The sequence below is a fragment of the Dinoponera quadriceps genome, unplaced genomic scaffold, assembly GCF_001313825.1.
Source record: "Dinoponera quadriceps isolate SergipeBrazil2010 unplaced genomic scaffold, ASM131382v1 scaffold386, whole genome shotgun sequence".
Taxonomy (NCBI): Eukaryota; Metazoa; Arthropoda; class Insecta; order Hymenoptera; family Formicidae; genus Dinoponera; species Dinoponera quadriceps.
In genome coordinates this window covers 1,127,419-1,151,815 of record NW_014554505.1, presented here as the reverse complement: position 1 = coordinate 1,151,815, position 24,397 = coordinate 1,127,419, and the positions used below count along the sequence as shown (strand labels likewise).

General features: G+C 39.0%; 1 protein-coding gene across 1 annotated transcript; it reads left to right on the top strand.

Annotated features, from left to right (window-relative positions):
* The first annotated feature begins 62 nt into the window (after nucleotides 1-62).
* Nucleotides 63-20,979, top strand: LOC106751588 (sodium channel protein Nach-like). Its single transcript, XM_014632509.1, has 9 exons — nucleotides 63-265; nucleotides 5,942-6,116; nucleotides 6,653-6,798; nucleotides 7,373-7,505; nucleotides 12,626-12,926; nucleotides 16,474-16,527; nucleotides 16,887-17,058; nucleotides 17,158-17,264; nucleotides 20,732-20,979. The coding sequence occupies exons 1-9, from the start codon at nucleotides 63-65 to the stop codon at nucleotides 20,977-20,979; spliced, it is 1,539 nt and encodes a 512-aa protein (XP_014487995.1).
* The last annotated feature ends 3,418 nt before the right edge of the window (nucleotides 20,980-24,397 follow it).

Below are 24,397 nucleotides of genomic sequence, written 5' to 3'. Positions count from 1 at the left end.
TATACTTGATGATAATCATTTATTATTGCAGGCCATAACTAATCGATCTTTGGTTGTGCACGATGTGGGCCGAGGGAGATTGGATTAAATCTAAGAACCAAGTCACAGTTGCACACGCGTGGACAACGAGAAATTCACGGAGATCGCGAAGTAAATTTAGCTGCTCTTTCTTCAAAGTTGTATTGAAATATCTCAAGTTTTATTGCCAGTATTCTAGTTTAGCTGGTATCAAGTATCTCGCCAATTCCCGAACTTGGACAGAAAGGTAACTCGCGCTTCTAAAATTTTACGTTATTTTATTTTATTATTTATAGCACAATTATCGAGCAGTGTACGGGAATTGTGAGAATTGTGAGAATTTACATATATAAAAATACTTATATCAACGACATTGCAATAAAAATTGCAACGTAGCATTTTTCAACGTTGAATAATTCCGGTAGTGACGGAAAAAGCAGAAGCAAAATTCCCGTTTGTAAGAGAAAACTTGCATATTTAAAGCTTTATTTATTTTATCTTATAGAACACTCTCACGTAGACACCCGAGTGAGAAAGAAAAGAGAATAGAAGAGAGGAGGGGAGAGAGTACTTATACTGCAACTGCATCAACTGTTAATGTGTTGTTAATGTGGTGTTAATGGAGTTGTAGTTTCTACTCAAACTTCCTACTCCAAATATTCCGTAAGTTAACACGAAAGCTTTAGAAGCTTCAGATTTTTTTCTCAAAAATAAAAAGCAGCTTCCGCTTTCTCTAACCGGTACGTCAATGAATAATAAGCTCTAAGTGTACACTAGGCACGAGACGTTGTTTTCATATTTCAAGTGATAAGAAGACAAGTGTGGGTAAAGGAGACGTGTCATATTTATAAGAGTTATCGTTCGTAAGTTTAATTGAAAATTACAGGAACGACTTAATAATGATTTGATAATGCACGAGAACCTCTCAGTCGGTGGATTAAATTACTACTAAATTCGTATCACACTTTATCTCGTGTATACGTGGATAATTAAATTACAGAGATACATTAAAGTGGATAATAATCATTTGTCTCGCTTAATCTCATTTAATCCTATAAAAATACGATGCACTCGTCTTACTCATTCGGCTCTTCGGTACCGTCGTATGCGTCTCGGAACAGCTTAGCTGTTTTTATTCGCACTTCTGAAATCATACATGCGACGTCTCGCGTCCAAGCAGCGGACGCAACTTCTGCACGACTGAAGTTCTCGTTCAAGCGGGATTTATTTGGGTCTTATTTACACATTTAGCGGTGCCAGTTGCCGCTCGGAAACTCAGCTCGCGTAATGCGATTATTGGACCTTTATCAAAGCGATGATAAAAGCGATTCGCTCGCTCGCTCGCGCGGATTAACGAGACGCGAACTCGTAGAATTACACATCGGCCGAGCATCGCGTAAACGTATGATTAAAGTTGCGCGGTTTAACGAGCGTATTCCCGTTTCTCGCGAGATTAACGGTAGCGCGCGGAGGAGATGGGATTCTTGGATTCACGGCGGGCCGCCGCAAATCAGGTCGTCCACAAATCACCAGGCGTGTTTCGCGAAACGCTCTGCGCGGCTAGGACGAGGGGGAAAGGATGGAAAAAAGCGGCGGGGCATAATATTCCGCAAAACTACGGAGTCACGTCGCGATGCGGCGCGCCGCTTGATTTAATGTAACGTTACACGTCATACGCGTGACGTTAATAGCGCCGCACGAATTCGGTAATGAACGCGTTAGGCGGCGCTAGACGGAGAGGAAGAATGAATTATCGCGCCGTATCGTGTGTCGTCTCCTTTTCGCTCGAATCTCGAAATATTAATAACGCGGAAATAACGTATATCTGCGAGCGAGAGTTGGTTCGCCGCATAGAACGAACGAAGCGTGACTACGGTTTCCGTTTCATCGAGAGTATCGCGACAGTCTCGCGATTGAAATACTTCTGTTTCAGAATCGTATGGATCGTGATACATTGTGTGATAATAAGCGGCTTGCTGTTCATCGTTCACTCCTCTTACCTCGCATTCGTGATGTCGCCTATACTGACCACCATGGACTCGGATAGTTACCACACTACCAAATTAAATTTCCCAGGTACGGCTGTTTCTCGAGACTTCTGTGTTAAAGTGAATGTCCCAATTTGTGACAATCGTATCTGTTCTTCTTAATTATTTAAATAATACATGTTTATCCTAAACAATGTGTTTTTATCCTAAATTTTATATATTATTTGTTATGACAAGTTTCGATTAAAAACCATAGTGAATGCTAGAGCGTAATAATTATAAGCGTGCTCTAACGGTGACAGTTCCAACAGTTTTTGTAGACATCTTAGAAATTAGTCGTTAATATAAGGCTAGTTATAACTTAATCCTTTAAAATTTGGCAAATAGTACAAATATGAGTTCTTAGTCTATCAATATCATGTTAAGTCAGTAATACGTCCATGATTCTATGCCAATTTGTAACATTCGAATAATGATTTTTACCTGTTAGTAATACAGCTGTTCGTCACCTATCAGTAATATAGGCATATTTGTGTTACAAATTGGAACAAAATCAAATTTACATGTTACCGAATGGTACTTCCGTCACTTTGGCAAACATATTGCAACTTAATCAAAATTGAACCATAAATTAAAAAAAATCTAATACAATCAGACTCTCAAACGTTTACATTTTTTAATAAAATAAATATTATGTGCTTAATATGTGTGTATTATTATAATAATTGACCAATTTATTTTCACGATGAGACTACTCTGTCACTAATTGGGGCATTCATATTCGTAATTACAAATTAGAAAGACAAGAAGTAAAGACAAAGCGTCATTGTTTCTTTTCTTTCCTCCCCTTTTTTTACTTGTCCTGCTTGTTAATTTTTACCCGTTCATTACCAACGAATACTGACAAAGGACGCATGCCTCGATAATTTTTAGGAATCGCCATCTGCTCCATCAACCGAATAAGTCGCAAATCCGCTGTCACGATGGCAACCAGAATGTGAGCGATTTTGTGTATATTAAATAAACGCACTCCACATTAGCGTATTATATTAAATAAGCGCGACGGTGCGTGCACGGGCGCGAAGTGGCGGCGCACACACAAGCACGGGGCCCGTCGGTTTGCGATGCGCGCGAATACACATGTAATTTCGCTCTGCTATTCGCACCGGATCGCAGCCCGATCGCACCGCGGATCGATCCTGGTCGACCGCCGCAAAGTTGTCGGCACCAGTCGGTTTAACGCGTGTATTATTCCGCGAATTTTCTCCGTAGACGCGTGAAAACAGCGCGCGTGTTAACCGGAGCGACGCGAATCGCAAACTCCCGTCCGCAAATCGCCGCGTATCCCAATCGGCAAACCGGCACACACACATACACACACACGCGTGATCATGAGAATTACTTTTGGATTATATCAGCTAATAAAGCGGTAATGCAAATATTTGCCGATGCTTGTCGGTATTTCATTAATATAACGTTACGCGTTATCATTAACCTTTTCCCGATTGCCGCCGGCTACTTCGAGTCCACACGCGTCTATGAACAAATCTCCACGACAGCAAATATCTGTTCTCTGGTTTATTATCATCCCAAATATCCGCAAAATCGCGCAAAATCCGCAACTAAACGTAATATCCGTAATTAAACCCGTAAAATCTCAAACACGCGATTCTAACTCCACTCTCACTCCGGTTGAAAAATTCCTCGAGGACCGACTCTGTTCCTCCGTTCCGTTGTAATTACTAATGGAGTATCCGGTAACCATATTAAATGACCGACGACGAGATTGATGTTCGCGAAAGATTAACGACGATGGACAAGCGATGGGTGGATTCTCGACGATCGAGGGGTACCATTGATTTGACAAACGATACGTCTGTGGGTCCCGGCTGCGTGGCCCAGACACGTACGTACGGTCGAGAGAAAGAGAGGAAGAGAGAGAGAGAGAGAGAGAGAGAGACGGTGGATTCAGTAAACACGCTGGAATTTCTGTAGGAGCGTTTCGACCAAGGGCAGAGCAGATAGGGTCGACTCGTCCGGTTGACGTGCGATATATACGGGAAGCTTAATCGACCGGTCAACGCGTTGGGTTCCTGGCCCCTTTTTTACCTTAACGGCGAGTCAATTGGCGCGGCCGATTATCGTTAATTCGTCCGCTGCGCGAGCACTCGGAACGCAACGAGAGAGGATCGCGCATTGATAGAGAGCGTAGAATCGTGGTTACGGCTCATTAATCGGGGGCGTTAATTTCCGAAAATCCAGGCGTTTCGTGCGACACCGTCGCCAACGCGCCGCACTCCAAGCGCTTCGGTCTGCGCAAACTTTCCCCGACCCGTTAATGGAGGGGATGTTTCCGGAACCGTTGACTCGGAACCGGAAACCGAAGTTTCGCCTAAGTATGTTAGACGCGAGTTTTCGCTTCGCTCGCGCGTCGATTAATGCCGTTTCGATTTTCGCACGAGCCGCGGTACACATCGGGAAACATTTTGTAGTTGTTTGTTAAAATCGGTCCTTGTTAAAATTCCTGTGCTAAATTTCTAGCATACCGTCTGTTAATTTAACGTATCGTATTTATGCCATCTCGATATTTTATATTGAGTCGATATTCAATGTGTAAATGTTAAAATAATATATTTTAAATTTCAATATCGGTCAATTTATGAATATTAATTTCGTGTTATTTTTAACATATTTACCTTGTTAAATTAATATAAAAAAATGTATGTCCGTGTATTTACCGTATTAAATTAATATAAAAAAATGTATGTCGACCGTTTGAAATATATGTGAAATGTTTTAAATTTAACACAAAATTTTTTACTATGTGCACACGTATACACCATCGCGCATTATTGATCGTCAATTTCGAATATTAGACATATTAACGTTAGAAAACTCGACGAGAGAAGCAGCTCTCTCTCTTTCTCTCTTTTTCTCTCTTGGCTAACGTTCTCGGGATAAGCGCCTGATACTTTTAGAGCTCTGCTTAATAATTGCACGCGTGTATTTTGCACGAGGCGCACCGTTCCCGCATTATCGCGTGGAGCCGCCGGAGAATGAAAGCGAGTTCGGGGATAAAGTAATACCGCGGTTTTCCATAACGGCAAATTACCATTTTATCGCGAGTATTAGGGAGAGCGTGCTATAATAACGGAACAGTATCGGACGGTGTGGCGTCGAGATAGTTCTCGTTGTACTTCGATATTAACAAATATTTTGTATCCAATGCTTCTCTATGAATAATTTCTCATTTCAGTATTTCTACTCTTCGTACCTAAATCCATGTCTAAATTTCTCAAATTCTTTCAAGATTAACTAAATTTAACTTCCTTTACATGGAATCTCTCATGTGATTTCTCACACATTCTACGTATTTCCGTTTAAGTACTTTTGTATTCGCGTGCAAATTTCTCAAATTCTTTTGACCACGATAAATTTAAATCGGCTAAGGAATGAGAAACGCGCGATACGCTATTCTGGCAACAATTTCCGAATTCGACTCGAGGCGTTCCAAAATAAACGACTCGCATGAAAACGTGGCGCACGGTGCTGCGTTTTTATACGGTTATCGCATAATTGAACAGTTCGCTGCTACTGACCGCGTTAAATCGCGATTACGTTTTATGGCGGTGCGAAAAGTAAATCAGTACTTAGGAAATTGTTCTCGCTTAACTTCGCCCGATTGATCGATATCGCTTAATTGAAGTACGAGTATGCAAATTTTTATGACGCTATTAAAGCGCCGCTCATTGCTCGCGATCGCTTATTAAGCGGTCGATCGATTAAATTCATTAGACTCGCGCGAGTCATTGAAATCGTCCTGTCTACCGGCAGTGCGCCCGGAGCTTATTCGTGCATCAATTAAAAATATTTCGAATACAGTTTGCGCCACGAATTCAGCGGAAACATCATTAAACATTATTTTCCGAAATCAGTTTTCACGCAAACGTCACGGATCTGTCAGTCGGCGAAATCCTCGGCTTGCTTGTCCAGCTGGGCAGTCAGTATGCGTCCGAATTCGAAATGGACAAAAATCGCAATAAGCAGGTCCATCAACTTTTAACGACCTATTACGAGGGAGATTACGATATGATCGACATAATGAAAACTGTACGTATGTGGAATCAAATTACATTTACTCCATATCCGGCGCAAGCCGGCGTGAGTCAGCGTTATTGCCGAATATTTTTGTCGCCCCGGCTTTCTTCCTTCAGGATTTTCTACATTATGTATGTTATGTAACAACGATCGTTTCAAATTCGTTAAATCACGACGTCACGCAGAGTACAGTGATAAAAGCCCGAGTTGAAATTCGGCGATTTCGCGATGATGATTTCAAATGCAAATTTCCCGAGTAGCGCGATCGTGTTACTTTCCGCCGACCCTTCCGCTCTTTTTCGCGAATGTTTGATACATTAATTCGTCCTAACTTTTGGCTTTCCGGCGATTCGGGCAAACAGTAATCACCCTCTGCGGCGGGCTATATTTATGCGCGATAAAGTTGCGTTAAACGAGAGGCTTCCCCGGGAGATCAATTAAAACATTATTTGCACGGCACTTCGCGTGTCGCGGTCGAGAAGCGTGTTATCGCGCAGGGAGTTGCCGGCTATTCACAGCGACACGTGTCGCATGACTGAATTTTCCAGCTGTCGCCGCCGTGCTCGACTATGTTACTGAAATGCAAACTGCACGGGAAAATCCAAAACTGCTCGAGGCTTTTCACGTTTCGCAAGACGCAGGACGGATTTTGCTGCGCCTTCAATTACGCGCGTGAAGACGACGACATTCCCGTGTGAGTATATCTCGCTTTTAATGAATTTTCCGGCTACAGTGGTGGAGAATGGACAACGTGTGCTGGCTTAATTACTTATTCGACTGGTATACCCACGAGTACGCAACACGGTAGCGCGTTCCGCTCGTAGAAAGGCAGGATTTACGTGCTTTCAGTATAATCTAACGAATGATCGATAATGAATACCATAAGCGGCGCGAAACTTGGTATTCATTATCGATCGTTCGGCTTTTCACGTCGTTGAGAAAGAATAAAAAAGTATGACGGCTATATTCAATTTGTGACTCTATAACGCTGTTAAGTGTAAGTTCAAGTCACTTGAAAAATTAACGAAGACGGCGTACGACAACGTTGGGATCCTCGAATGCAGAGAGCTCTAAAGTGATTAAAATAAATTACGGAGAATTTGTGAGGTTGTTCTGGAGTAAGAAAGATCGTTTCATTCGCAGGAACTGACTTAGGATATAATAATCGAACAATTTTAAAATTTTCTTGACTTTATGTTTCTCATGATGTTCCATTCGTTTTTTCTACTTTTCCGTTATTTTTAATTGATACATACATCTGTTGATAGAATGCCGGACGTGCTGAAATCGATCCCAGTGTACCCAGTGTACGATCTCGGGATAGATCGCGGTCTCACTGTCCTGTTGGATCCATTTCTCGATGATTATTTCTACCAAATACTACCCATTATGGGTTGGAAGGCAAGTAGAACCGGCGCGTCGTTTAAAACCGTCGAGAAATTTAAACGGTGATTTCTAATACTCCACACCCGTGAGGATCATTCTATTCCCGAGCTAGAATCGAATTTGCTATCCAGAAGAATTTATGTTTATTGTTCGCACTAGATAAAAGTTTGGTAAATCTTTCGTATTAATTGAACGAAAAAATGACTTCATTTGGTTCAGGTCGTTAGATGCTCGGGACATGGTATATGATTGTAAAAGATATTCCTAAAATATCAGTCATGGAAAGATTGCGATCGTTCAAAATAGATTTAAATAAACCGATCGCGAGTTTAAATAATCTTATCAATCGCAATTTGAAATCTGATTAAGGATGTTGTAAAGTTCAATGTCATTAAAAATAAAAATTAAAAATAGCACGCTAATTTTAAGGAACACGTGTAAAAAGTTTAGCAGTCACTTTAGTTGCAAAGATGTCACGTGATATTATATAGAGAATAAATTCCTTTAATCGCTTCCGTTATTTATAAAAATACGCATATATTTAAGAAATAATCCTGCAATAACACCTATACATCTACAAACATTTACATTTATATAATGACAATGGATAATAACATAAAAAAATACAGATACGACGGAACGTCAGAATACATCGCGATTATTTATCTCTATTCAACATATATATCCGGTCTAATACATAATGTATGAAAGAAGCTCGCATTAGTTTTGCCCGGTAATATCATCGAGTCCGTTCGAGTCGCGAAAACGGGTCAATTCAGCTCGTAACGATTCGTTACGGCGAATGCTGAATATGAAAAGGGGCTAATGGAGTGAAATAAAGATTTATTCTCGCGATGCTTTATCGCGCCAAAAACCGTTAACGTTCAATTTTACGTCGAAACACCGCGAAATGTACCCACCTCTTTTGAATTTATTTAATAGAGATAATTGGAAAGTTGTGTCAATTTTGACTATAGTTTTTGGTGAATGGTTGTTGGTTAATTGGTTCTAAATAATTCAAATAAAACCATATATGTGCATCTCTCTCATTCCGCTCACACGTTTACACATTTTCGAGAATAAGAATAGGTAACAGAAATCTCGGTTACGTGTATTTATTAATTATTAGTTCTCTTTTAAATAGTACCAAACAATTATACAGCATTTCAATTAGATCGTTAGTCGATTCTGAAGATATCAGAATCCGTTGAAAAACTCGTGACCGCGAAGAAGCGCATGGATTTAACGCGAGTCATGTATATATTAATTACATGAAACACAAAACACGCGATTTTATATTTCGAAGAATTACCTCTCCAGTTATTATAATTAATGCGAAAACATATAGTCGCGTTTCGTGAATTAATAAAGAACTGTAGGAAAATATTTATTTTACGTACACGTGATGTACACATACTGAATTATCATGTCCATCGAATCTAATGCCGCGACGCGGGTAATCGGTAGCTGTATCATGCCTTGAACTTTTTCCGCGCTTGCCGCGCCATTACAAGCCACCTGTGCTTCATTCACGTATAGTGCACGGCGATAAAAAGCTCGCGAAGGTCATTAGCGGTAGCGATATAATCGCGCGCTTCCTTTACTTCGCCATATTTGCGGTGTAGTGTGTGTGTGTATGTGTCTATGTGTTATTTTAGGCTGTAACGGCACTTACGGAGAACTCGTATTCGGCGAAAACATGTCGGCAGATTCTTTTTGCTCTCCAGATATTTTTGCCGCACACCTTCTCCATGCCACTCGGATGCATCGCAAGATTATCCGGTTTTTTACAGGAACATCGCGATAAGAGATTTGTATTTTTTATCATACGTTTCTTTACATACGTCAAAACTAATAAATCATCGGATAAAGATTTTTCTCAGGGAAAAGAATGTTACGATATCTCGTGGAATCGACTGCTGTTCGTTCGTTCTCAACGAGTATACAGTATGTGTATAATTAATTGGTCTTTTTTATCGGTGCAAAGTCACCGACGTTATATAATTTTACCTCCGCGTTTTGAAAAAATATCGGTACACTTGGTTCATAAAAAATGCAGCGGAAGTAACAGTCTGGCCGTATTATGGTATTTCGGGTAAAATGTCAGCCGTGTAGTAATTAACCTGTGGAAATGGACCAGCGCATTACACAAATTACAGTGTCCCTTCTTGCAACGAAGCGTAAAAAGGAAAAACAGAAAAAAAAAGAAAAAATACAGAGGGAAACGTGTAAACTGCGTCGCACTGCGAAACCTGAGACTCACGAATAAACTTGAGTCGCGAAATAATGTATTATCACCTACGATGTTTACGATAATGTGTGGAATATTTTTTCGAATTATTCATACTCGCAATCCCAACTCTGCGATATACGTGCATCATTCACATTGTAATTCGATAACATTCTATCTAACCTAACTTACCCAAATAATAATAACCCCGAATAGGAAACCGGATATATTGCGTACGAAACTGAATATTGTCGAATATTTCATTTCTGAACATTGTAAAAACGATGCTGTTTGGTGCGACGTGGTTTGCTCGATAATTCGAGAATTATTTTCATCGTCCCGTCGATTGTTAAAAAGGCAATTCGCCGCAAATTAGAATCGCAGGCAGGTATATCTCGCGGTTTGCCGCTGATATTGTTTGAGGAAACATTCGACGTGTTGAGGGGGCACAACGAAAATATCACTATTATTCATTCGTCGAAATTACAAGATATTAATTCGAGCGTGAAATGTAAATGGTGAATGGAGAGTGAAAGAATAACGAGAGAGAAGTGGAGAAACTGGGCAGGTTTACAAAAAATTACTTCGCACACTGATGCGTACCTCACCGAAAAATCGCGATTAAGAGCGGTTACTCAATTTTCATGAAATCCGAGTGATTTATATTTCTGAGCTCTTGTATAAATTTTGAGGATATACTTTACACAATTGGATTCGCGATTTTCACGCTTTTCCCCGTACCATTAATTTGTTCGACATAATATACGGCTTACGTACAAAGTATGCACAAGTATGGTCAAAGATAAATATTTGTAATTTTCTGTTTTAATGCAACTTTCTCAGTTATACATTCGTTTAAAAAACAAAGCACGTTAAAATAAAAGGCTCTACCATTTTTAAGAGAGAGAGTGAGAGAGAGGGCGTTTAAAGCTGACAGTTCAATTCGTAGGAAAGCATTTACTGTATCTTATTTTACGTTGCCCCCAATGCCTTACACTACAATTTCAGCGTATTCTAGATACCGACGTGATCTTTAAAATATGTTACAAATAAACAGATTCAAAAATTTCTTTTCTTTTTATGATAGACTGAATATTATAAATATAAGCTTTGATTTCTAAGTCCTTTTCAGGATTGTCAATTGTACTGTCTCGCACTGCAAATTGCACAAATGATAACTTTTGTCATTAGCATTCAATGCAATTTATATCTAAGCATGTACTACATAATGTGGCTCTTTATAAGTTAACACTCACCATTGCTTGTCGATGTTCAACGACCGGCTATCTGAGATTTGCATCCGTCTTGCAGCGTCCACTCTTTTTGGCATCCAGTCTTCAGGTGTCCATGCGTCATCCCACGTCGATTGCATTTCACTACTTCACCGCGATAATACCTTACGTTTAACGATCGAACGAAAAGTATGCGATAAATTAGAGCGGTATGAAAATATATTCAATATATTCATGAATTCTGAATCGTGTGTAAAAAAGTCGCAAACCGAAAAATTCAAAAAAATCAAGATTGGAGAAAATATTAAAAAATATTCCCGTTTTTACGAACAATTACATTTTGTTAACAACCGTATTTTACATTTTATGTGAATTTCAATTTTGGAAAAAAAATAGAACATATCGTACACAACGGTTAATTTTGATTCAAATGACATTATAACCAGTTACGTATGAAAATTAAAAAAATTATGACCGCAATAATTGCAAAATTCATCACGAAAGAATCAAAATTATCGCGAATCTTATATATGGTAGCGCAATCCTGATACGCAATTTTATACTGCTCGAAATAATTAAGGAAGGTCTCATTAAATAAACAGTTCGGTCAAATAACTTTGTGTTATAAATCAAATGTAATAAGCACCAAAATATGATATTTAAACAGTGACTTCCTGATTATTTCAAACAGTGTATTTATGATAGACGGACGGCATAAACACATACATGCAAAATCCAACATACAAAAATCGATAAGCTGCATTGAGAAAAATAAAATAGTCGGTTTCAGTTTCACTAAAATTATAATTATTTTTATTTTATTTTATTTTTAGCATCAGTCATATTTTTGGATGTCTAATAATAATAACAACTGCATATAAAGTGATTATCACAAACACTATAGTAACGTTTATGAGAAAAATGGTTTTTTTTAAATTATAATTATTATGTAATCATAGTCACAAATTCTAAGTACGTTTCTTTCATTGTAGATAAATCGTATTGATTTTTTTTTATTAAACTTTTGCAAACACCCACTACCAATCAACCCATCACCTTTCATTTCTTATATTCTTCTTACTCACAAAAATGCCGAGTATTCAGGGCTGACCACGTTCTACGACAGATCTGAGGCAAAAAACATAATCTTGGTGATTAGATACAAAGCCTTAAAGACTTGACAAAAAAAATATGTGTAGATACGAAGTATTTATAAGTATCTAGTATTTATTAATCCTTCGCCCAACCGTTATAATTTAATGATTTTTATTTCTTCGAATACGCCCCAGTTTTCTATCGTAAGAAGTTTTATGCGAGAGCATAGGAAATTATTAAACTTACATTAGTAGACTTACCTTCGAGCTGACCCCGCTCGGCCCGAACCGGTTCCTCCGGTACGGCATCTGCGTCCACCGAAACCGTACTCATCGTATGCAAGTTTCGGCCGCAAGTTCTGCGATAGATCTGTAACCAAATTTAAAGATCCGGATTAGATATATTGATAAATCTCGTTTAAATGTAGTAAGAATAAAAAGATTTAAAACTATATATATTTCTGAAAAAAAAAACGTTTCATTCTTTCATTTTGACACTTATTCGACAATTCTTATCGGTCTTCCTATTGTTAGACTTAACTAATTAACTTTATGAACACATGTCACCCGTCTTTTCAGGTGATCCTGTTCGATCCTCACGACTATCCGGACGTGACCAGTGGAGGTGTAATAGAAATACTCGCGATGCCGAGCAGCGAGACTTATGTGGATGTAACCGCGACATCCTTCATCAGCACGAAAGCTATCGAGGGTTACTCCATAGCGAAGCGCAAGTGCATCTTTAGCAAGGAGATACAAACACTGTATGGCGGCACGCGCTACACTTACAGTGACTGCATAGTCGATTGCAAGATACACGACATTCAGAATCTCTGTGGATGCAGGCCATTCTTCTACCCGCGACGTGGCAAATACGAATGTTGGTATTCGAATTAAAATGACTTACTTCGTCGGGATTTACAAGGAGTATTCGCGCTATCTTCTCTCAAATTAACAATCACGCTTCTCGGAAATTAAAACTCTCCTTCATCTCCATCCATCTTCCTTTTCTCTGGATGGAGTTTGTTCGCGTATTAAAGCTTTCGTCAAGAAATTCTGTCGGGCGATGCAACACTTAAGACGTTGAAAAGAACTCATTACATAAATAGAGAAATGTAATATATTAAATATTCTAACGCTCGCGATTTTATTGTTCGCGACTCTATGGTTCTGAATTCTATTCCTTAGGAGTTTTTAGCTCCTAACTTACTTACAATCCCAATAAGCCCCGCGGATGGAAAACTTAACCGTTCGATTCTGACATTTCCTTTCCGAAAGTTTAAATTACAATTAGTAAAGTTTCAGAGTTACCCATTCGGCAAACATCTTTCGTACACAAACAGGTCAAGATATTGTAGACCGCCCTTTCAATTATTAAAAGCACGAAGTACCTCGGATTTTTCCGGATTTGTCTACAAATTTTTCCGACATATTTGGACTGGTTGTTTCTTAAAAAAAAAAAAAAAAAGGAATACCGAGCCATAGACGATATTAAATTATAAGCGATCAAACAACTCGAGATTATTCGCATTCCCAGATGCAAATAGATAACGAGCGTAAGGATATCCGTAAACGAACAAGAGGGCGGGTAAAATCTACGTATTCTGACACATTTATTGCGCTTTTGATCTTGCGTTTACGACTCACCGGGTCCACTAAATTCACCCGACGTCCGCTATCAAAGCGCGCGCGCACAGGTATCGAGAGGGTGTAAAAACACAGTGCGCGGCGATGACCGAACAGATCTCGTTAACGAAGACGGGCACGAGTTCGAGCCGGTGCGGGAGCGCAACGATCGCGAGCAATACTTCATTCATTTATCTATCGCATGGCCGCGCGGATCGTATCGCGCGGCTGAAAGCCCCGACGAAACGGCTTTCTCGATACTAACTCGATCGGGGCCCGTCCGACGAATCGCATTTCCGAGCGAGAACGAGTTTCGATGTTAATAGAACGGGCGGTAACGTTGGCGAACTCGTAAACTCGACGCCCGCGGAACCGCGGCTTCCATCGGAAGCCGCTCTTTCGCTTCTCTTTGCGTCGCGCCACAGTCTATCGAAGCTGACAATTCGGCAATATTGCCGGCAATCTTCTTCTCTCACCGCGTAACGCAAATCGCGTTGCCTCTTCCTCGCGCCTCTTGTTCCTCCCCTCGATTCTTCCTTATCGAATTTGGCTCTTTTACACTTTTCGCGACGGACGAAATCAGCCGCCGGGATAACGCGCCGTTACTTCATCATCCGTTAACGCGGAACTCGATTAAGATAGTTGGTCCGTCAAATTATTTTCTTAGGAATCCATTTAAATTTTAGCTGCTAATTGGTGGAAATAGTATCTTCACACGTCTGTAAAGTTAGAAAACGACTGATCATTCGGGAACTGATATTCGTAACGATGACACTTTTTATATATGTTTTTGAGGGAAATATTCCGTATTTTTAATATTTTATTTTTAATTTCTTCTAAATCACATGAAGGATTTAAGTAGAACGGATTAAACTGAACAGGAAAATCATTATTTTGCAAAAATCGTAACAGTTAATAATAATGAGGGATAATTAATTAATCTGTATGAATTAATGGTCGCACGGGAAACAGTAGGCCGGACTCTGTATAAAGTGTTGACGAAGGATCGACGAACGCTTGACTGCTGCCTAAACGGATATTGTGAATCAAGCATAAAGCGTTGACAGAAATGCAGGCAGTTTTACGTTCCGGTAACATTTTGTGAGATGACAAAAAATTCATTGAGAACTTGCGAAGCTCTTCGCTTCGCCGATAGCGTGACTCTTTATTCCCGTCCGTCAATAATCGCAAAATCAATGAACGAGGAGAAACGGGAAATCAATCTATGCGAGAAACCGATGCGATAACGTCATCGGCAACGTATCTTCCAAAGCCAAAAAGATTTCCTTCCAATCCCCTACGTCCTTCTCGCACATTCACTTGTGCCTCGATTTTCTCTTTCTTCCCTTTTCTCGTCGCAAGAATCGGGAAGAAAGGGAAGCCCGCACTAATAACCGTCGAATCGACCAGGTACGAACTAAGCTTCCATTTTAAGAAAGTATGTTTATTTAAGGATTCGTCGCAAAAATGGTAATTATTAATTGAATATGCCAAAATATAGAGGCGAATTTAAGTTCCGTGTGCAATAATAATGTTTCGATTGGGGCTGCAATCGCGGCGATTCGACGAAAGTGCATACGTTCCGCTTTTTTAATCAGTCAGAAATATCGCCAGCGGGACTAGAGAAATGAGATTCAGACAGCCGATACGGGGACCGATCGTATCTCATTGGACAAATCGGGTTTCCTCAGAGCCGCGTAACCTCCTACATCTCGGGCGATTTCTTTCTTCTATCACGAAGTCGAGAGGCGTGGGCGGCAATCTGTAAAGGAACGCCGGTCGCTCACCGCATTGCGAAGCGTACGTTCGCGAGCTTTCTAACGAGGCTTTACCATGGGTGGCTTTAAAGCATTAAAGCGGATCGCACGAAGCACCCACTGTGTAGGATTAACTTACCGTGGCCGAGGCTAGGTAAAGGAGAGGAACGCGTTGAAAGCGGAACGCCGAGTTCCCTTCTGCCCTCCCCCTTCCCTTTCCCTGTCCCTCTCTCTCTTTATTTCACTCTCCCTCTTTATCTCCCACTCTCACCATTTCTCTTTCTCTCTCGCACCCTTTCCCCGTTCTTTCCGTTTTAAAGCCGTTCCCCGATTGCTCTTTTTCTCGCGCTTCATCGATAGCGCAGGGCGTGCTTGGACTCGTTTTTCTCGCAGCTGCCTCCTCCGTTCTCCATATTAATCAACAACACGTGCAACGACGCGCACCACCACTCGACGTATCCCGGCGTTCTCCTCTCCTCTTCATATACCGGCTCGAAGTGCGCATTTTGCCCCCTTCTCCCGCGAACTTTCGGAGCGCGATATTCTCTTTATCTACTTTTGTTTAACGGTGCGGCTGAATTCCGACGATGACGTAACTTTCCTTCGTCCGTGGCAGGGTTAAGGAAGCGATATAGCGAAAGGCGTCGAGATTACGGCGAACGGTACGAAATGCTGGACGATTTTTAACGATGCTTGCGATTACCGATTTGTAATTATTTATCATCGATAAAAATCGCGTCAAAAACTTCTTTTTATATCGCGATCTTGGTATATTCGAGATAAAATACTTATCTTAATAAGACTTGTTAAAAAGTTATCTTCAGTTTGGGTTGAATTGGTTAGATATCGCGTGATTATTTCGATTACCGTGACACGAGACGAAAGACACTTTTCTGTTGAACAGTTTCGCAAAATTCTGACTTTTCAAAATATTACTCTCACGGGCATTTTTTATTCGTTAGAATTATGCCGCAAAGTATACTCGTGTACAGTGCATATTTAAATCTATTTTATGTCTCACATATGCTTCGTTATGTAATTTAGATGCAATTCGTATATGCAACAACATGGACTTGGATTGCTTGGCGAAGTACAAGTGTAAGTGCCATTAGTACACTATTGTTTGTAAATAACAGCTTTCTTTTTCTTTCTTACATAAGGTAGTTTTCAAAATTCTAATTACTCGCAAGATTAAGAAAGTTATTCTTAAAAAGTAAATCGTTATTGTTATTGTTGCTCAATTAGGAAAATAACTATTTTTCGTTTTTATTAGTCAAGAAATAACGAGTTATTACTGTTTGTTATTGAAGAAAAAATAATTTATAACGGTAACAGCGTTACTTTATGACATTATGGTCAATTGCTTCATTACAAATTACAACTTAACAATTATTCCAATTATCAGTTACGTAATTGACCAGTGAATGAACTTTTAATTTCTCCTTTCACTGTTCTAGCTAAATGGTGGACCGTTTTTCCTCACGATGACTCGAACAACGATGAGCATATTCTACACCAACCTGATGGCCTACACTGTCGCAGTTGCTATCCCGTCTGCGAGGATACTACGTATGATGTACTGAGTTCAAAGAGTTACATGACTCCTGGTACATACATGACCGAATTTTTGTAAGTATATTACCGATATTGTTTTCGATGCGAAATCTATCCGAATATGGCAATTCCCGAAAGAGGTGGCGAGATATGAGTTGTTCATTCAAATTTCAGGCGAAATGCCACCATTAATGATCAAGCGATATTGCATGTATTTTTCTCAAAATACGGCTCGATCAGATTGAAACAGGATGTGGCTTATTACTGGTACGAACTCATGAGTAAGTACATATCGACGAGAAATTCTATTTCAGCTGGGGGTTCTCAACGATGTTTTATTGTTCAGGGTTTTAGATTTTACCACAAATTCAAATATTTTGTCGCGAAATAAGCTCTAATAACTATATTTTTCAGAGAAGAATTGTAGTAGAATATAATTTAATAATTTGAATGTAAGACTAGTATAATAGGGAGCAGATTCCTCATTCTATTCATATTCCTTCTATTGAGAACCTTGTAATTATGCGTTTAATGCGGCTTCGTAGAGCAGATTTAAAATAATTAAATTCCCTATGGTAATTCGAATCGAAAAACGTAAATCCCATTGCGCGCACTCGAAGAATCAATGAAAATCTCGAGATATATAATACTACAAACTATTACCCTACTTTGATGGTACAAACGGTTGTTTATTGCCATATTGCGTCTCGAAGAAAAGTGTATTTCATAATTATTATATTATTATATTTAAATATTCTATCTGCATTTTGTGTTTATTTTTATTTGTAATAATCAATATACATTAATTATATTTATTAATATAGATTAATTATGTAACTTATTTAACTGCAGGTAAAATATGTACAATAAACAAATGTTAAACAAATGTTAAATAATCTAATGAAGATTAATGGATAAATAATGGGATTAACGAGTAAATAATAAGCTTAATCAGTAAATAAAGTAAAACACATTCTCTGTTTATCAAACAGGTATCAATATCGGAAATATTTTGCAAAATAAATAGTTTGACTTACTTGGAAATATATAATATTTCGCTATCCGCATCCTCCGTACAATCTTTCTGATCCAGCATCTTGGTTCCCAGATGTCTCATCGTGGTACTCTGAATATTCACCCGTAACACTGACATTCGTGTTGACACAACTGCAATCGAAGAAAAGGATGTTAATTAACACGATACCGACGAGAACACGAAATATTTTAACATCCAATGTGAATGACTAACGCACCGATATATGTACTAAATACATACCGCGTCGCGTATACGTCACTTACCTTCGCATATAATCACTCGATTACGGAGCGACGGGCGAGAGCATCAAAACAATGAGCAAAAAATGCTACGTCGCACCCGTTGCCGTCAGCCGCGTAACGATCGAGCGATCGCAACAATCAACATTCCCCAAACATTCCTGACCTTCAAGGTAGTCAAACTTACCCGCTTGCGTTGCGCACTTTTGCGAATGTATCAATTACGTTACTTTACGTGAATGACACGCGTACCATATAATGTATGTATCAGCGCGTTAGTTTATCGTTCTCGTCGAGTGATTATATGCGAGTGAAATATCTGGTTGCCTTTTGAAATGTGCAATCGGGTACTCATCGATATCGCTTTAATACGTTTTTTTTAACCGAATTTTCGCGAATGTCATTGTCACGAGCAGTCAGGGACCAGAAGATGCTAGGTCGGAAAATACAATACGCCGGAATATAGACAGCGATCATATATTCCGAAGTTTGTCACATTTTTTCTCTTTTATTTAACTCTATTATTGTATCTAATCAAAATTTCAGCCTTTATCAGTACATAGCATTATTAAATAATTGCTATTTTCACACTTACAAATATTTTCTTTTCATCCCCTTTAAATCTTCTATCCAAATTACGAATGAAAGTAAGAAGAAGAAAGTATAACAAAGAGATTATAGGAAAAGTCTATTGCTTTATCTACCCATTAATTTCATTATTTATTCATATTATTTAATATTTGCTTACTTCACATATTCCATTTATAATTTAATAAATTGTGTAATGGATACATTGCTTTTAGATATTATTGCGAATATATTTAAATTAAAAATGAAGATTAAATGGAAATAGAATATTTAAATAATCGAATTATTTTCAAATAAATTCTTTAAATCTTAACATGGAGAGAACAGCAATGTGTGTAATCTTTTGTAACATTCAAAGAAGACAATAGACTATATAATGTCTTAGAGATTCTCCATTTGGTTCTTCATGTTTGGTAGAATTTGTGAAGTTGCAAAAAATATTATATCAACGTTTAAGAATCTCTTATTACTACTCTTTTTGATAATATTATTAATTTATTTATTAATACTCTTTTTGATAATAAACAGATATTTCGCCGTAATGAAATCTTTGAGAAAAAATTAAATGAGACTCGTGGTATTACAATTTTCAATTAGATGCGCGCATATCGCGAAGAAATTATAACTGCTTTAAAAAAAATTGGCATTGTGTTCGTGGTGAAAAGTAGCAATGGAAAAACCCTTTCTACAGTTGACACAAAACATACGAAAAGAAGTATCTTTATGGGCGAAGGCAAAGTAGGCGAAGGGAAATTTTCCGTCCGCACCGTTCACGGTACGCCGGAGAGTTCTCAAAAATGGAATTTTAATATCCGACTGCGTGAAACGTTTCTGCACTTTAGCCGGTTCCCGTGCAAAAAAAATGATAATATTTTTTTCCTCGCGTGGAGCGCAATTTCTAGTCACTGGCGCTCACTTTGTGGGCAAATTGCTGAAAAGAGAGTTCTCGACGAATACCGTAAAAGATTTATTGGACGTTCAGCCAATCTTGTTATTTGTAATCTAATAATAAAAAAATGTAAATAGAGAGCATGAGTTTAAAATATATACATGTATATATGTATAGGTAAATGCACACGTGTATGGAGAAAATTATGATATCGAATTTGAATTAAGCTGTGCCCGAATCTCACTTACATCGTTTATACCGGTGAAATTTATTAATAAAAAAAAAAATATATAAAATTTTTAGCCAAAAAGCAATACCGTGTTTGTGGAAATTGGCGGGGATTTGCTTGGAGAATGCTTTGTTCTGATTTAGAAATGCGACTTTTCGTATTTTTGTCCCACATTCTTAGATATTGACAAATGTACTTAGCGGTTCATACAGATTAGAGAAATCGGGAAAGATGGTAATGCTTAAAACTAATAGATGGTCATTTTCATTTCGGCTCTAATTCCCACCCTATCGTAAATTCTACGTTTATTTGAATTCGCTATGCAGCGCGGTTATTACCTTTTCATGTTGTTAGCTAACTAACTCGCCGGTACGCGCGACAATAATTCTGTATTTGTCCATATACAGTTGACGAAAAAGTTATCCGGCTGTACGTGGATGCGAATGTGCGACGAGTATATTAATACACGGGGAGAACGTAAATTTCTATCCCTATCCGTCGTTATACGAACCGGCTATAAAAAGGAAGCGCGCACCTCGTTCTATCCGACCTGGCGAAGCATTGATTAAAGAGCGGTGAGCTTGTAAAGCGGCAAAGGAGCGAGGGGCGGCGGTATCGTTGTAAAAATCCGCTATCGCTTTCGCAGCGCGAATCGCTGCCGCGGAACGTTTCTTGGCCCTTTAAGAGCGACATTAAAAAACGGGCCGTTTCGATCGTCCTTATCTTAGAGCGCTATCGAGACGCTGTAAAGGCTGGTCGTTTTGCAGGCGATATCGGCGGTATATGCGGCGTCTTCATCGGCTTCAGCCTCATCAGCGTCGTGGAGATTCTGTACTTCGTCATGCTCGTCTTCCGCGAAATGCTCTGCAAGAGATGGGTAATAGAGGACGAAAGCCGCGAGAAAGAAATTCCGAACCAGCCGATACGAACGATTTATTGGAGCGAGTTACTGCCGCGAACCTGGCAGGCGGCGCCTTATTACGGTCATCTTCCGAAAAATAGGACCAAATACTAATTAAACCGACGGTTGTTCCCGTGTGTGTTCGATCAATTGCACTGTGTTAGAATCACATCCCGAGTTGAAATTTTAATGCTACTCTGACGTTCTCAAGAATAATTCGCACCTACTTAGACGGCCTATAAATTAATAAAAACCTACTTTGACAATACTGACAGTTTTTTAACTTCTCTCTCGAACCTTTAATTCTACAAATTGAATTTTAACGTTACCTTCAGCAACCTATTTTGCTGCAAAAACAGAGAAAATTGAAATTGAAGATATTATCAGAGTCGAGAAATAGGGGTTATATAATATTATTAGAATTATTGAACCTATTTTGCTATCTTAGCTCCTATTATGTTATAGAATTAAAGGTTTAACATAAGGCAAAATTTCGACTTGCGACCGTTTCTATTCCACGTGATCTGTAGATATAGTCAGCCGAAGAGTATCGCTTTGAATTAACGCGAGAAAATTTTACCTCTCATACATTTTAACGAAACGCGATACACGAGAGAGACTCTTAACATTCAAATTGCGGATTATTATTTGCCGATCTGTATTTCATGCGCTTATGCTCAACTGTATACAAATATAACGTATAAATCAAACATATATTCTAATATATTATATTATTTACCTATGATTATACGTAAACATGATGTGATTCGTCAGCAATAATCAAGGTGAGATCAAAGTTTCGGTTAGGCATGTTATGCGATAATGCGTGTAATATTTATAATAAATAACAACGCACGGATTACGCAAATGCGGTACCGATGTATGTCGAAGCCTTTGTCCTTTCGTCGGAGTGCTATGTTACATAACCGAGTTGCGTTCTCGCTTTTACAATGGATAACAATGGGGAGCTCAGACCGCCTGGAAAATTAGTTTTGAGCATTACCGAGAGAATAAAGCATAAAAGATCCGGTCTCATTGTCAGTCGTCGTAGCGCCGTTGTAATGGTGCCATATAATGCCATGTCGGAAAATCCGGTATCAACAATACGTGTTGGAAAATGTGAGCCACGATAGTGGTAATGATATTGCAGAACTGCCTCGAGCCAAAATTTTCATTCTACATTAACTCTACAAATTCCGTTAAATTTGAAGCGCCAATGGAGAATATCGAAATTTAATATTATACGGTTATAATATATGTAATCCCCCACCTCGTCTTTATATTATATAAATGTTGCTTAACTCTGAAAATAACACTCGGGATCTCGATGTTGAAGTAACATCATAGGTCTCTCAAGCTTATATTATGAAAAAAATCGTAAAATTCATGGTTTTCGGCATTTTTTTAAATCACTTACATTTATTAAGTTTATTACCAATTTTTTTTTTTTATTGTCTTTATAGACTAGTTGTCACCAGGAAGCCAGTTATCTTATTGTCAGGATAATAATAGCAATAGTCACGCATGAATCTAACTTGTTTTCTAAATAACAGAGGAATAGGACATAGCGTCTTGCACAAAACATGAAAAGGGGATAAACGAAAGAAAATGCCTCGTAGGCCTAGCATGTTATTGTCTAGGTTAAGGCCATTTTCCCCGTGTCAAGACGAAGATTTATTTTCGAATTATCTAATATTCGATTATCGCAATATTCGTTGAGATTGGAAATCTGTTGTATATATAATAAATGATTTCATACACCTCGTCGAAATATACGTTTCATTACCTGCATCTTGGCGTCCCCCGCCCGTCGTCCTGACTCCACATTTCGGTATCCCGGCTGCCGGCTCTTTCGTCGTGGCAGTCCGGATACTTACTCGCAGTGCCGATACTGGCCTTAACGCTCGCGTAAATACGAATCAAATGGAGATACGTACGTTAATTAACGCGATTCTGACGAAATTACTTTGCGCGGGATAAACGACGAACCTCCCAGCGAATGTCGCAGCGACAAAATGGCCATTTCATCCAAGTTGCACTTTATTGTAATTGTTACGAAGATCGCAAAAGAGTGCAAAAAGTACTGTTCGAAAATCGTAGTTCTATAGTTCACCGTGCGCAATGAGGTCGCGATGTACTGGATGTACGAAATGTTTGAATTTTCCGGCGCGCAGTATTACGGACGGTTACGCGGTGGCATCGTACGGCGGTTGGAGACGTGAAATAAAATTTGCTCATGGTAAGGTAAGTGACGCCCGAGTGAAGCAAAACGACTGGCGAGAAGGTCAAAGTCACGCGTGTCAGTCACTCACTGTCATTCTCGACGATTCTGTTCAGTACGGTCGGGGAATGACAACAATCGACGCTATCAAAACATCGCGGACTTTCGACACTCTCAAAACATGGCGAACTTTCAACGCTCTCAAAACATCGCGGACTTTCGAAGCTATCAGAACGACATTTCGTGAATCGCGTGTTCCTAATACTTTTCCGTATTCAAATCACTGTGCTTTGTATCGACGAGCGGTGAACATGTTATGACGCGACATACGTTCGTCGTATCGCTTTGTAGGTTATAATTCCGTTAATTAAGATATTCCGCGTACGCTGCGTGTATCGTTTCGCAGGTTATGATTTCCGTCTGCTTGTTAAGATATTAAACGCGGTTATCGAATTTCGGTCTCTCGTCGGGATCGCGTTAGTTAAGACGCGTTAACCTAACCTAACCTAACTTCCGGTCGAATCGTATCTAGGTGAGCATCGGTGCCACAAGTGAATATCCGGAGTGCCACAACGGAGTAACAGGGAGTCAGGATGCGGGATGCCGAAACGTGGACAGCGATACATCATGTACCTGCAGGTGCGTCAAATCATTTATTATGCAGTAAGTTCCCAATTCGGAGGAACGAGAATAGAGAGGTAATCGAGCCGAAATTAGGTCGATATTCATAGTTCGTCATCATTTGATAAATGATTATAGCTTCGTAACCACTGATTATTTAATAGGTTGTAAATGTTTATTGCAAAATGTTGTAGAATGAAGTTGGGAGCGCAGCAAAACTGTCATGATTGTTAGTTACTACCGACGAAAGAGCCGAAGTAACAAGGTGTGGAAATAAAAATGTTTAAGGTAATATGACAACGTCTTAACACTGGAAGTACTGAGCAGTCATTTCAGAAATGACCATTTGATACGCACATATCTAGTGTTAATATATTTAATTCAGTAAACACCGACTAACAATAACATTATAACAATATTATAATTTCTTATTCATCAATATAATTGTTGTATATAACACATGTTGTATTACATTGTTGCGTGAGAAATTATAACATTAATGTAATGTTACTGTTAATTAGTATTTACTGAGAAGAGTATCTTGCGTTTAACCATTGGTATTTGAAGAATTAAAACATCTTATGCTTTAAGTATATTCCGGGACTCCTGTCATAATCGATCATTATACAAGTCGTGACTTTCAATCGTGACAATTTGCTGCGCTTCCAATTTCATTGTGTCTAAATGGTT

What these genes read in the sequence shown, in the direction of transcription:
- LOC106751588 (XM_014632509.1), top strand. Translation starts at nt 63, where the DNA reads ATGTGGGCCGAGGGAGATTGGATTAAATCTAAGAACCAAGTCACAGTT. An exon ending in GCGACGTGGCAAATACGAAT is followed by an intron (nt 12,927 to 16,473) that starts GTTGGTATTCGA and finishes TATGTAATTTAG; the next exon opens with ATGCAATTCGTATATGCAAC. An exon ending in TTACTGGTACGAACTCATGA is followed by an intron (nt 17,265 to 20,731) that starts GTAAGTACATAT and finishes GTCGTTTTGCAG; the next exon opens with GCGATATCGGCGGTATATGC.